Source organism: Thrips palmi, unplaced genomic scaffold (assembly GCF_012932325.1).
Source record: "Thrips palmi isolate BJ-2018 unplaced genomic scaffold, TpBJ-2018v1 HiC_scaffold_19, whole genome shotgun sequence".
Lineage (NCBI taxonomy): Eukaryota > Metazoa > Arthropoda > Insecta > Thysanoptera > Thripidae > Thrips > Thrips palmi.
Genome location: NW_023144628.1, coordinates 10,350,067 through 10,363,871, shown reverse-complemented (window position 1 = coordinate 10,363,871; position 13,805 = coordinate 10,350,067). Strand labels below are relative to the sequence as shown.

The 13,805-nt window shown below is 42.1% G+C and overlaps 2 protein-coding genes and 1 long non-coding RNA gene across 4 annotated transcripts; 2 read left to right on the top strand and 1 right to left on the bottom strand.

Annotated features, from left to right (window-relative positions):
- Positions 1 to 11: 11 nt before the first annotated feature.
- LOC117645678 (tetratricopeptide repeat protein 8) lies at positions 12 to 2,644 on the top strand. Its single transcript, XM_034385994.1, has 9 exons — positions 12 to 381; positions 459 to 640; positions 714 to 1,008; positions 1,084 to 1,217; positions 1,286 to 1,426; positions 1,593 to 1,742; positions 1,856 to 2,027; positions 2,109 to 2,315; positions 2,410 to 2,644. Exons 1-9 carry the CDS (start codon positions 280 to 282, stop codon positions 2,524 to 2,526), a joined length of 1,500 nt encoding a protein of 499 aa, XP_034241885.1. The 5' UTR covers positions 12 to 279; the 3' UTR covers positions 2,527 to 2,644.
- LOC117645681 lies at positions 2,231 to 4,180 on the bottom strand. Its single transcript, XR_004587740.1, has 2 exons — positions 4,020 to 4,180; positions 2,231 to 2,968 (listed from the first exon to the last, which is right to left on the bottom strand). It is a non-coding gene; the product is annotated as an uncharacterized LOC117645681 (long non-coding RNA).
- Positions 4,181 to 5,645: 1,465 nt separating this feature from the next.
- LOC117645676 (WASH complex subunit 4) lies at positions 5,646 to 11,381 on the top strand. Of its 2 annotated transcripts, none has more exons than XM_034385992.1 (17): positions 5,646 to 6,035; positions 6,353 to 6,492; positions 6,574 to 6,739; positions 6,823 to 7,013; positions 7,095 to 7,319; positions 7,404 to 7,637; positions 7,747 to 7,932; positions 8,036 to 8,134; positions 8,208 to 8,441; positions 8,518 to 8,700; positions 8,773 to 8,922; positions 9,001 to 9,280; positions 9,369 to 9,523; positions 9,599 to 9,778; positions 9,855 to 10,098; positions 10,178 to 10,773; positions 10,847 to 11,381. In XM_034385992.1, the coding sequence occupies exons 1-17, from the start codon at positions 5,984 to 5,986 to the stop codon at positions 10,940 to 10,942; spliced, it is 3,411 nt and encodes a 1,136-aa protein (XP_034241883.1). In that variant the 5' UTR covers positions 5,646 to 5,983; the 3' UTR covers positions 10,943 to 11,381. The 2 variants fall into 2 exon arrangements, with proteins under 2 accessions (XP_034241883.1, XP_034241882.1); XM_034385991.1 differs by having other exon boundaries at positions 5,647 to 6,035; positions 6,820 to 7,013.
- Positions 11,382 to 13,805: the final 2,424 nt, after the last annotated feature.

The window sequence follows — 13,805 nt, the reverse complement described above, 5'->3', positions numbered from 1 at the left end:
ACTGAGCATTGAATGAGGTCAACGATGATGACAAGCACCAATGTTTCAATCAGAAGTTTCTGAATTGCTGTTTCGTGGTCGAGACTTTCATTCACGGCCAATAGTCACATAAAGGAGAGTTGAGGCGTTCTTTTCTCGGCTGCAGGCCTGTCCGGCGGTTGCTAGGTAACCAGAACCGCCAGAAAGTCAAAACACTGAACACTGAGCTGTGTGAGGCATTCGGGCGTACGCCCGGCAGAGTTTTCAGTATCATTCCAATCCTATTCAAGACTTATTAATATGGATTTAATATTCCTTGCTCTAAGTTTATATAAGAAAAGACAATTTGAAGAATGTGTCAAGACCTGTACAGAGCTGCTGGATAAAAATCCTTTCGATCAGGTGTGCTGTCTACCTTAATTTAAGTTGTGATGAAGGCAACGCTCCTCACTGTACATACTGTAATCATTTTTCTGCAGGCTGTGTGGGTCCTGAAGATGAAAGCTCTCACAGAGCAACTTTATGTGGATGATTTGGAAGCTGAGGAAGAGGGAATTGCAGAGGCTTTTATGGATAATGAAACAATAGCAGAATCAGCTCGACCAGGGACCTCTCTCAAAAATCCTGGCACCTCTCAAGGTGGCTCTACGCAAGGATACAGGTACACATAATTGTCTTTAGATGCTGCCAAATCTGTAACTGCCACTGCCATTTAGAAAAAAAAAAATTTTCAGGCCCTGGACTCAAACTGGTCGCCCTGTTAGTGGTGTGGTTCGTCCGGGCACTCAAACAGCTAGACCAGGTACAATGGAACAGGCATTACGTACACCTCGTACGTCAAAAACAGCTCGACCATCTACAAGTCAGTCAGCTCGAACTATTCGACTTGGCACAGCATCAATGTTATCTGAGCCAGGAGGACCATTCATTCAGTTATCTAGGATAAATCTGGGAAATTATGCAGCCAAACCTTCCCTTGCAAAACCACTTTTCCTGTACATTCTGTATCATGAAAATAGTATACGTCATGTGAGTAAGAATACTGTTGGTCAACCTTTGAGAAAAACTTGTAGAAAAAATGCTTATTCTAAACCTTTCTCACAGGCATTACAGCTTGCTGTTCTGGCTACACAAGCATGTGAATTTAAAGACTGGTGGTGGAAAGTACAACTTGGAAAGTGCTATTATTCTTTAGGGTTGATGCGTGAAGCTGAGCAACAATTTAGATCAGCTTTAAGGTATCATTGTTCTTAAACTTTGTCAATAAGAAGTAAATAAGAGAAAAATATATAATTTTTTATTTCAGGCAGCACCAATGCATTGAGACATTTCTACGGCTTGGGCGAGTATACATTCGTTTGGATCAGCCCCTTTCAGCTTTGGATGTTTGTCGCACTGGCCTAGAATATTTTCCAAAGGAGATTACTCTTCTCACAGAAATCGCACGGTGCGTAAACCAAGAAATTGTACAATTGGTCTTAATTCCTCCTTGAAGGAAAAGAAGAATTAATTCAAGGAAATTTCACTGCATGGTTTGTGCATACCTTAAAAGGGTCAGATGACAAGCCATTTGGATCAAAATAGTAAACAATATATTTTCTTAACTGTTATAGGATTTTTGAAGGTCTAAATAATATGACAATGTCTGTTAAGTACTACAGAGAAATAGTGACAGAAGACTCCACCAATGTTGAAGCAATAGCATGCATTGGTATGCATCATTTTTACACAGATCAGCCTGAAATGGCTCTACGCTTTTACAGGTCAGCCTTTTCTGAAGATAATAGCCCACCACTTTTCTCTGCAAATGTGATGGGCACACATCATTTCTTTAGTTGATGTTTTCCTGCTAAATTGTGTATTTTTTTTTTTTCAGACGTTTGTTGCAGATGGGCCTTTACAACGCCGAGCTGTTCAATAATTTAGGCTTGTGCTGTTTTTATGCTCAGCAGTATGACATGACACTGAGCTGCTTCCAGCATGCATTAAGTTTAGCCAAAGAAGATGATGTAGCTGATATTTGGTACAACATTGGACTCATAGCCATAGTGCGTATGTTCTATAAACCCTTCACATATACTCTTTTCTTTACATGTGGAACTGTATCATAGCTGGCTTTCCTTTATCAGGGGGTAGGAGACACCCGTCTTGCTGGACAATGCTTAAGATTAGCAATTTCTGCTGATAGCTCTCATGCCCCAGCTTACAACAATCTTGGCGTATTAGAATTAAGAAGAGGCCGTGTAAATGAAGCTCGGGCTTTTTTTCAAGCTGCTGCAAGCTTGGCACCATACTTGTTTGAACCATATTTTAACCATGCAGCTTTATCCAACAAGGTGAAGTATCTTGTTCAGCAATATCTTTGAGCCACCTTTTCCAACAGAGCAAACAATTAATGCCCACAATGAATGTTTATTTCTCTCTTTGCAGTTAGGAGACCTGCAGGCCAGCTACATAGTCATTCAGAAATCACTTGAGGCATATCCCAGTCACATCCCATCACAAGAATTGTTGCATGCACTAGAGAAACATTTCACATTTATTTAGTTAATATACAGCTGCATGTGATGATGCACATTATGTGTGTGATGAGTGTCCTTATGATAAAGACCAAGACCACCAATGGAATTAAATCTAATTGATATAGTTTTCCATGCATAGTAAATTTATCTTCATTTATCAGAAATAAAATTAACTCAACAGATCTAAAATATCTCATACAGTAACATTAAAATAGTTGTTGAACTTCTCACTCGCAAAACACAAAAAAAATAATTTGGTCAGCAGAATGTTTTTTCAAGTACTTAAATGAAAGAAAAGGTCATATCGACATACCAGAAAAGATATCACATGGTAAAATGCAGTGTCAAAACTTCAAGTCTTTTATTGCTTGAGGAAAGTCTGGCAACTTCATATCTTTTATTTGTTGTGGAATGTTCATGTTCTTGACAGCTGAAACTGCTCTGGCAGGGGCGGCAGCTATTCCGGCCTGTAAACAAACAATTGCAAATAAGTGTTAGATTACGAAGCTCATTATCTAATGCTAAAAACAGCTCCAGTTGAGCACGTCCTCAAAAACGAAACATAACAAAGCTCCTCTAATAGATCTGGTGTATTCACAATAAAGCAGCGAAATATTCTTGAAGTGTGCATGCAACATGTTTCAATTTGTTCAAACTTCGACAATGTCAAAAAAGTAAATTGATATAATCCCAAGTCGGAAGAAATTTGTGTTGAGCCACTTCATAGAAATAATCAGCCCAGCTATAAATTCAAATTGAGATATAATGGAATAATTTAGTCAAAATATCAAGGCATATGGATGTTGAGAAAGTTCACAACCACAGTCAGCAGAAAACACCAAGCAGGTTTCTTAAAAACAAAAGGTGACAAAGAAAACAAACACTCCATAGGATAAAAGCCAGAGAGTAGGTTTGGTTTCCACTAGAAAAAAAGAGGTATTAAGCATAATACAGCTGATGATATCTAGGAGTGTTCAATTAACTTAGAACAGTTACAGAAGACAGAGCAGGTCACTTCTAGCCATATTTGAGCCACCCTGACCTAACTGTAAAAATGCAAAACAAATAAAAACAACTAAATTGTGTGCTGTGCTGTGCTTCAGAATAGAAGGTATGCATTAGTGCCTCCGCGGTGCACTTCAAGATGGTAAAATTTGCTTGTAAGTATCGTATGCCAGATTTGGAAGCAGTAATGCGCCTTCAACAAAGCAAAGCACACATCCTGAAATCACACATACACACAAAAGATTTATTGAATTTGTTTCTAACTTGAGATAAAATTATACAAAAGCAACATAATATGGCATGACCTTCATAAGCAGTGAAGTTTTAGAATCTAATTCTGTTTTCCCTTTTCTTATTACTTCTAAACTACAAGAGAAGTCAATGACAAATTTGTCAGCAATTTAAAGGGCATTTGTGCAAATGACAGGGTCCATGCAAAGCACACAGCAAATGTGCTTAAATGGCTTGTCAATTCACACTCATGAGAGACTTGAGACAGGAATAAAGATTTACTTTCTGATAGAATTTCAAAATGAAGGTGAAGGAAGGAATAAGTTTCTTCGCAGGCGCTTAGGATGGAAACGAACTGAGGTCCTATTGTTTTCCACAGTAGGAGAGGAAGAAGAGAATGAAGATGCAGACCAAGGGCTCTGAAACCCACAACGAAAATTATGTTAAAAAGTACTTTGCTTTTACTTGACTGGAACTTTCCATCCCGGGCACTGATTTGTAAATAAAGAATCACCGATCCAGATAGCTGGAAAAGACAATAACAACACAATCACCGAATTTCTTCTGGCCACTGAAAAGCATTTCACAATATTTTGCAGTCAAAATTGAAAGGAAAAACTATTAAAAATAAGATTGATTCTCACTCGCGAATACAGAAAATAATTGAAAACGCCAGACACCAGTACTCAAAATGTAAAAAAAGGATATACTATTGAAAACAAAAGAATAATAGTTGCCAGCATAGATCTCTCTAGATCATTTGTTAAATGGCTCAAGTTGTGTTTGTCTAAAAGGATTTAACAATTTAAAATTTGATAAAAAATGTGATAGAATATTATTCCAGTATTTTGCTTCTCAAAGGCAGCAGATTTGTTAGATTCACATTTTTTTAAAATTAGCACTCTGTTGAGGTCCTTGAAGTGAATATCACTTCATAAATATTAAAAAAAAAAGTTTGTCATAAAAAATAGGAAGTCGACATTTTCTTACACTAGTTTATTTGATCATGATTCCAATTGATGAGATTATTTCAGTCTATTTGGTGATTCCAACCGATTCCATCATCACAAGTTCATTGTAAAGTTATATGACCTGTATGATGAAACAGACATGAATATTAAACCATGTAACCTTTATAAAACAAAATGTAAAAGAGGAAAAATTTATGCCTTGTCAAAGTCATGAGATAAATGAAGGATCAGCTTGCCATTCTTCAATTCTTCCTATCTCAATTGTTCAGTGCTAACAGCTTGTATGAGTCTAATATCCAAGTTCAGATATTGATGAATCATAGCACACAATCAATACAAGTAGCATACGTGTCTATAGATAATTATAAACATCAACTTACAAATTATAGACTGGAACACATTAGTTGAATGAACTAGACATGATATTGTATAAAACACAATAAGGTGAAAGCAACATTCGAAAAAGCAAATTGTATCGTTAGATAATTAACATGATGATTTGACTGTTGCATATCTATTCTAAAGAGCACAAAATACCATAAATCATGTAGATGAGGTGAGATAGCGGTAGTTGCTTTTGCATGATGGTTTGGTGTTGACATGAGTTCAGCTATAAAATGCGCAAAGACAATACACTTGCACTAGTGAGATCCGTTTACTACGCAACTAATCGCTACGCTAAGAAGTAATATGAAAAACAATCACTTCGAAATTTTAGACTTTGACCATAACCACTTTCAATGGTATTTGAAAACTGATTTAATGTGGTCAATGGAGCGATTAAACTAGTTATATAAAGCAGAGCTGGAGAAATCGTAATTTAATCCAGTAAAGATATTTGACTAGGAACTGATCAACAAACCAAAATATCACCGATGTGAATTCAATTACAGATGTGTCAGGGGGACCGGAAGCGGGACGTTGCTTTCAATCATAGTTAACCTTGAGATGAAAGTTTAACTAAAAAGCCTTTCAATTTGCTTATTAAGTGCGATCAATTATTAAAATTTTGACATAAAACTCTTTCGCAAATGCCCTTCAATCCAGCAATGATAGGAGTTTAGGACCCGTTTCGGTCTTCCTGTAGACATTTTCAGTATGATACTGTTGGTACGTGCAAGACAGCTTTCTGTTTTGGTGTATCTGTTAGGTTATTTCTATCTGTCAATGATGAATTTTTATCGAAATGAACGGATTTTTGGATCTTTGGTTATTTGTTAAGGACAGTATTAACATATTTTGTTATTTTTAAATCCAACTGTCACAGCAGCTGCCATGTTAAATATATCAGAGTGGGATTTTGATAAAGTTGAGGATGGCACTCATAGTAAGTGGTTGATTGATATATTTAAGATGTATGTAAATGACGCATGAAGATAATTTTTTCGTAGAATTTATGCATGGATCCCTTCACTGCCTTTTAAAAATTCTTGTTCCAATATTATTTCGATGGATGTTTTGCACCCTTTCAATGTTCATCCATGCCCTATTATGTAAGCACATGCAACTTCACTGAGTACCCCTTTGCACCGCTCTCCTGTTTTATTTTAATTTGTCTTGACATGTACTTTTGTAAAAGGTTGAACATTGAAGTTTTTTTTTTCATGTATCCTACTATTACACACTGGTCTGTCATTTTTGCAGAAATTGCTGGAGAAGTACAATTACGTAGTTATGGCTCGTTTCTTGAAGAGTACAGCTCGCAGCTTCAAGGTATAGAAGAAGCTCTTGAAGACCATATATCTGATTCCTGGGATATTACTGTTGACCCTATAGCCTTACAGGTATATTGAGTTCATATTTAAATTGCCGATTGCCTTAAAGTATTTTGATTTGGTGTGCTAAATGTCCCGCTTAACTTACAGTTTCCTGCTTATGAGAAAATAAATCTGCTTGACCTAGTAGAAACAGATAATAAAATACTGAGCAAAGTCCTTAGTGTTTTTGCTGTACTCTGTTCTGAAGTAGAACTCTTAACCAGAGAAGCACGTGTGTCATTTTATGATGCCATTCTTTACTATGGAGAGGGTGGTGAGTAAAATAGTAGTATTGATGAGAATTGAAGTCACAGTTGCCGTTGCCGTGTTTTCTTAAAGAAACTTTATTTTCAGCAGAAAGTGAGTCGCTTCCTGAAGGTGAATGGCAGGTGCAAGTGGCGAGATTCTTACCAAAACTTCAAACTTTGTGGGCTTGGGTAAAGCGTTGCAGCAGGGTATGTCAAGAACTAGTGGCCCAGTTAGTTGCTCTTTACTCTACACAGTACAATGGAAAACCGTTAGTCTGTGCATCAGAGGTCCACTTTCAGGTGAATCAGATCTTCCTTCTCTTTGTTTTCTGCCCTTTCAAATTAGACTGTTTGCTGAAGATTTTTTTTTTTTTGTTGCAGGAGGTCTTGGAACACTTGGGTGATCTCCTGGTGGCTCTAATCACTGTGGATGAAATGCTTCGGAATCAGGGAACCCTCCATGACCATTGGACATTATTTTGCAGAATGTTGAAATCTGTTCATCATGATCCTGTGGCTGTCGGAATCCAGGCTGAAAAAATGCGTGCCCTTGAGAAACTAGTTGGAGATTATGAAAGCTCTCTTTTGAGTGGAAAAATATTTCAGGTTGAAATTGACACACTTTGAACTCTGAAAATAAAGGTTTAAAGCAAATCTGTACTATGTTTGTGGTTTGTCATTGCCTTGCAGGGAGTGATGCAGAAACTCACCTGTATGAGTGCTCGTTGTTCTGCTGTTGCTGATGAGCTCACAGGCTTTGTCAGGTCTGCTGTTCTTGAATTGGAAACTCGACCTGCTGAACTCCAGGATGCTGATCACTGGTCTCGTTGGGTGAAGTTAAGTGCCCTTTTGGTGATGAACTTCAGTCTTTTTGGAACTGTTGATAGGAAAGTTTTCAAACAATTATGGGATGTTAACAAAAAAGTAGGTACTTGTTTCTATTTTAAATAAGCCGTTTTGTTCTGCCTTTTCTTGTCTTAAAATAATAAAAATAATACAGTATCTGTAACTTTTTTTAAAATTGTCTTTCCAGATTCCAGCTGTGACACTTTATGCTAATATTGTCTGGTTCCCAGAACAATTTCTTTTATTTCATATTCCCCAGCTTAATAAAATAATTGATAAGAAAGCTCAACAGCAAGTGTCTGCTGCAAGACAAGCCTTTCTAAATTTAAAAGCTCAGAGCCTACCAAAAGAAGTACAGTTGCATTCATTGCAGGTATGCTATGAATAAGTCACATTAAATAATGTGAAAGTGTATGATTAAATGTCTGATTGGAATGTCCTTGTTAATTTTAATTGAAAATTCTCTTACCATTCAGGTTTGTTGTTGGATGGTTCAAGTTGAGACTGCTTTGCACAAAGAATCCACTAACCTGAAGCTTGAAGACATAAATAACATATGTTCACTTTTACTGCAGGTAAGCATCTATCTTCTTATTTAAATGAATTTTTCCAGATTTTCTTTGAACTAAGTCTGAATTTACATTTCAGGGTGTTCAGTTAGCTTGTGGAATGAGCCGCTTACTTCGCACCTTGACCAATCTCCATGTTGCTCTTGCAAAGCCAATGAGCCGTTCTTCTGTTGTGGCCCTTTGTCGGTTGGTGGAAGTTCTGCAGGGTGTTAGAAGTATGTATCATCGACACTCAGTTTCTATTTCAAGATCTATAGTACATGTCAGCCAGCATCTATTATATCAAGCTCTGACAACCGTGACTGCTGCGAAGGTGAGTGAGCTTATTTTACTTGTTGCAGAATTTTGAAACTATGCTTATATTAATTAAAATATTTTGACACTTACAGAAAAGTCTACTACAAAATAAAAAGTATAGTGAGCAGCATCTTGATGTTTTGTCTGCTTTGCTGGTTGTCGAAAGATCAATGTATGGTTGCACAACTAAGGAGCGACGGCTGGTTACTCGTTTGGCACTTTCAATGGCAAACCAGGGGCGCACATTTCGTGATGAAGATTATATACTGCTACTGGTAAGATCTGGAATGTCTGCTTTCAGTACCTTTGCTACTGTGTTGAAACTAATGCATTCATCATTTTTCCAGAGAACTTTACGTAAGCTTGATGCAGTTTGTGATATGCAATCTAGGTTGTCTGCCGCATGTGATTGCTCCTTCTTATACTGGCACAGGGTAGTCCTGCCTATCTACTTTGAAAGCCTGTACAGCTCTAAAACAGATCTTCACAGACTTGGGGTAGGTGTAAGATTAAGTGCATCCTGGTTGATTCAATGTGAAACAATGTTTGATTCCTGTTTTTACATCTTTCTTCAGTACATGCTATATGCTCTTCGAGACTGTGTTAGGTCAGTAAATAACAGTGGTGACAATTCTGAAAGCCTAAAGGAAATGTTAGAAACTGAAGTGTGGGATTCATTACGTAAATACATTTTGAACCCTCTATGTCATGATATAGAGACAAGTCTGCGGCTGTCTGTTCATGTACATCTGCAGGTTAATGAAAGAAACCCATTCAGCAGTAACATACCTGATTATGGTCCATTGTTGAGAGTTCGTCCCATGCGTTTCTTTGATAAATATATTGACATCAAGGGTATGTGTGATTTTTTTTTCTCGTAATAATGCATTGTATCAGTTGTCACATTTTTATTGCTAACATTTTATAAAAATTTTGCCTACAGGATATGTGGAACATCATCTTGATCAAACATTCTACAATCTTACTACTGTAGCTTTACATGATTGGAAAACTTATGGTGAAATGCGCTGCTTGGCAAAGCTCAAAAACAATCTTGTGACTGTTGAAGATAACTTACCAAGTCAGACACTAGAGCAGGTAATGGTAGTGCAAAATTTCCATTTCTATGAGGTGTTATTTTGGCTTGCGTTAATTTAATTCCATCCAACACAGGGATTAGACGTCCTCGAAATTATGAGGAATATTCACATATTTGTCTCAAAGTATCTGTACAATTTGAACAATCAGATCTTTGTAGAGCAGTGGAGCAATAACAAACATTTGAATACAATAAATATTCGACACATTGCAAACTCCATTCGTACCCATGGAACAGGCATAATGAATACCACTGTAAGTTTGTTTTTCATATACCTTTTTTCAGTGTCTTTCAATTATTCTCTTTTAATTAAATGACTGAAATTTCCAGGTTAACTTCACCTACCAGTTTCTGAGGAAGAAGTTCTTCACATTCTCTCAATTTATGTATGATGAACACATTAAATCTCGCCTTTTGAAAGATCTGCGGTATTTCCGTGAGAACAAAACCCAATTGGAACAAAAATATTCTTATGAAAGAGCAGACAAGTTCAATCGGGGAATCAGGAAGTTGGGTCTAACACCTCAAGGACATAGTTATTTGGACCAATTCAGAATGCTGATCAGTCACATTGGTAAAGTTTAGTAAATACTTTAAGACAGATAATTTGTTTTAGAGTGTTTTAGCTTTTATAAATTGTTGTTTTCTTGCAGGCAATGCCATGGGCTATGTGCGTATGATTCGTTCTGGTGGTCTTCACTGCTGCTCCAATGCAATTGGCTTTGTCCCTGACCTGGAGGATGTGGTGAACTTTGAATCCTTGTGTGTGAATGAAGGCTTGTCTGAGTCTTGCATCAATGCTGCCAAACAGCTTGACCATGTGATTGAAAATTTGGGAAGAAACTTTGCTGAGGGCACAGAATATTTTAAGCTCTTGGTCAATGTGTTTTCCGGAGAGTTTCGCAAACCAGGAAACAGTCATCTTCGCAATTTCCACATCATTATTCCACCACTTACCATAAACTTTGTGGAATATATAATTGCTTCCAAGGAGCGCCTGACCAAAAAAAATAAAGGAAATGCAGCATTCACTGATGATGGCTTTGCCATGGGTCTTGCCTATATCTTGACTTTGTTAGATCTTCAGGTTGAATGGGATGCTCTTCATTGGTTTGAGTCTGTGCAGACAAAGTATGCCAAAGAAAAAGCAGCTTTGGCAGAACAGAAAGGCTCTGCTCGTGGTCAGGAGGATGAAAAGTTGCAGCAGACAATGACCCTCACAGCCCGCAGGCTGGATGTTTACCAACAGGTATGGACAGATGGTTATCAACCAAAACCTACTTTTCAGGGCCCCCCCTTAACACTGTTCATTTTCCTTGCAGGAATTTGAACTTCTACACTACAGCCTCAGCAGTGCCAGAATCTTCTTCCAAAAGGATGACGTACCGGCTGAAGTACCACAAGATAAAACTGCTTGAGTCAAATTTCTCAGATTCAAGATGAATTCTTAACATTACATTCCTTTGCCCTTCTCGAGCTATAGCTTGGTTCAGCTGTGGCTATCTATGTGATATTTTTGTGAAATGGAGTTGTGCTGGAGCATCAAGTAGATTTATCATTAGCTTAACAGTTAAGGATGCTGTATTTTAAATTGTTATCTATTTTTGTTACTGAAATTTTATGTGGTGTATATGCTTTGTTATATTAGCTAGTCACAATCAACTATTTTTTAATCTGTATTTGTATTAATTTTGTAACATTCCAACTGTTGTTACATATGGATATCTATAAAGTGCCCCATTGTACTGTTTCTTTGAAAAGCAACAAAAATGGATACTGACTCTGTAGCATATTAGGTTATCAAATGGTCTTGTTTGTATTCTCTTTGCCTCTATAATAAAAGACAAACGGAGCAAACCAGACTTCCTTTTCCCTTTTCTCATTAGCATTAGCAGTAGTAAAAGGGGTTCGCTAAGCGGGGAGGGGGAAAGGGGGGCGGGAAGGCGAAGGCAGCAACCAGAGCGTGCTTTACCCTGGCCTTCCAAGAAGACTGGCCGCGGAGCGCGGAGCGTCTCGGTCAGTCACGGCCGTGCGTGCGTGCGCGGCGTGCCCCACACGCACACGGCACGCGCAGACGTGTTGACTGGACCCGAGGATGCGGTGAAATCAACAGTGGAGGCACTCACGATCACGATATCGTCGGGCTGGAGACTTGGAGACACCGCCGCGGCTATGCCTATGCCAAGCAGCAGCAAGGACGCGCGGGCGGCGGGCCTGCCCGAGCCGAGGGGTCGTCAACTTGCATATTACTTCGTATACACAGGCTGTATATTACTTGTATATTACTCTTCTATTACCGCTAAAAGTCCATAAATATTATCAAATAGACTACTTAGAGCATAGGTAGCATGAAAAATCGGCCTAAAAACGGTAATATAGGACGTATATTACCATATATTACTGTATTACTTCGTACACGCGCGATGTGAGTTGACGACCCCTCGGGCCTGCCTCTGCCTACCCGACGTACGTCAGGCGGTATAGTACCAAACTCGCAGTTCACCGGCAGTTGGGGTTGAACTGCGGACTCGACCGAACTCACAGGCCGTCTGTTCCCCTCAGCAAGGTCCGGCGATCTGCTAACATTTCAACTGGCTTTTCGACTGGCTGACCTAGGAGGGCCCAAGGCGGGAGGCTGGGCTGCTATCCGCGGCTAGTCTCGGTTTCTTTTCCCCCCACGGAATGTTGGGCCATGTTCGGCGCTTCGTTTTCGCGTTTTGGCACACTGCCCTCTAGGCTCGCGCAAACTTTCCGGACCGCGGCACAGCAAACCCGGCCCGGTCAGCGTGCGCCCGCCCCCGCCGCCCGGTCTCTCTCGCACTCACGGGGCGTGCCGGTGTGCCGTAGGGGTGCGAGAGAGACGGAGCAGCGTGTGCCTGCCTCAGCAAGCCTCAGCTCCCCAGCCAGCACGCGCACAGCTCAGCCCGGCTTTGACGTCACCGAGTGAAAACGCTTTGGGCCGCGGCTGGGTGGCCGGGCCGGCCAGGGTGGAGGCCGGAGGCCCTGCACGCCCTGCGTGTCCTGCCCAGTGCACCACCGCGCCAGCCGCCTTACTCCAAAGGACCGTTTTGTCGCTCTGTCTCTGTCACGCCCATGGGGCGTTCCGCGAGGGTGCGAGAGAGACAGAGCGACCCTGCGGAGAGGTGGCAGCCTGTCTGACATGGACGGGGCGCCCTTACACAGCCCGCCGGTATACTGTCATCGCGGTGGCGCACCGTGGCGGGCCGGGGCGGGGCGGCCCTGCGAGTGAGAAGAGTCGCCACGCCGGCTGAGCACGCCGCCCCGCCGGCCCCGCCCGCACGACACCCTGCAGGCTGTCTCCGGAAGGAGCTGTCGTCGCACCGTCTCTCTCGCACTCGTGGCGGGTAGGGCGTGCTGCACGGGAGCGAGAGAGACGGACTCGGCCTGCAGTGAAAAGGCGACGAGACGGGCCGACACGCGAGCGACACGCGGGGAGGTTTCGCGGCTTCGCTGCGCCAGCTCCTCGCCCCGCACGCCGCCAACGCCGTCAACACCGTGGTCCTCGAGGACGCCGCACGCGCCGCACGCTCAGCAGGCCGACGACGGGGAACGAGTGGAAAGCCGCGAGAGACGGACGCGTCTAGGAGCGCCATAGCGGCCGTGGCGTCACCACCGCGAATGTGCGTGTGCGCTCCCCCACTCCCGCGCGCCGTGCGTTCAAATCCCCTACGGACAATGTGACGGCGACAGCGTGGGCTGCGTCTGATTCGGATGTTCTACCCGACCCGAGCCGCGCGGCCCCGCTAGGCCGCCGGCGGCCTGCCAGCGAATGGCCGTCCGGCTCAGCGCCCCTGCCGTCGCGGCGGTAGGCAACCCGAAGGCAGCTCGCCCCGCCTGGTTGCCTACCCTGTCATCCGCAGGCGTTTTGGCCGGACGCTGGTGTGGGAGAACGGCACGGCGCCGAGGTGACGGTGACGGCGCGCGACGAGCGTGTTGGGGGAGGGCTCGACGTGGTCCTTGCAGTGGGTGGCCGCCGCGAGGGGAGGGGAGGGGAGGGGAGGGGATCGCGGTGAGGTGGTCGCCCGCAGGGAGGGGCGGCCGGCGGCTCTCTGCTCGTTGCGTTCTCCAGCACTCGACAGGTGCGCAGTCTGGAGCGAGCTCTCCAGCGGCAAGCAGTCCGTGCAGTGCGCCGCGCAGAGGAGGGGCCTTCCCGTCGCCGAGGCGCTGTCCCCCAGTGTGTGCGAGCAGTTTGGCGCTCCCTGAGCTTATGCGGTGAGTACACAGTGCACTGGTCGAGGGCCGAGAGTGCAGTATCTAATT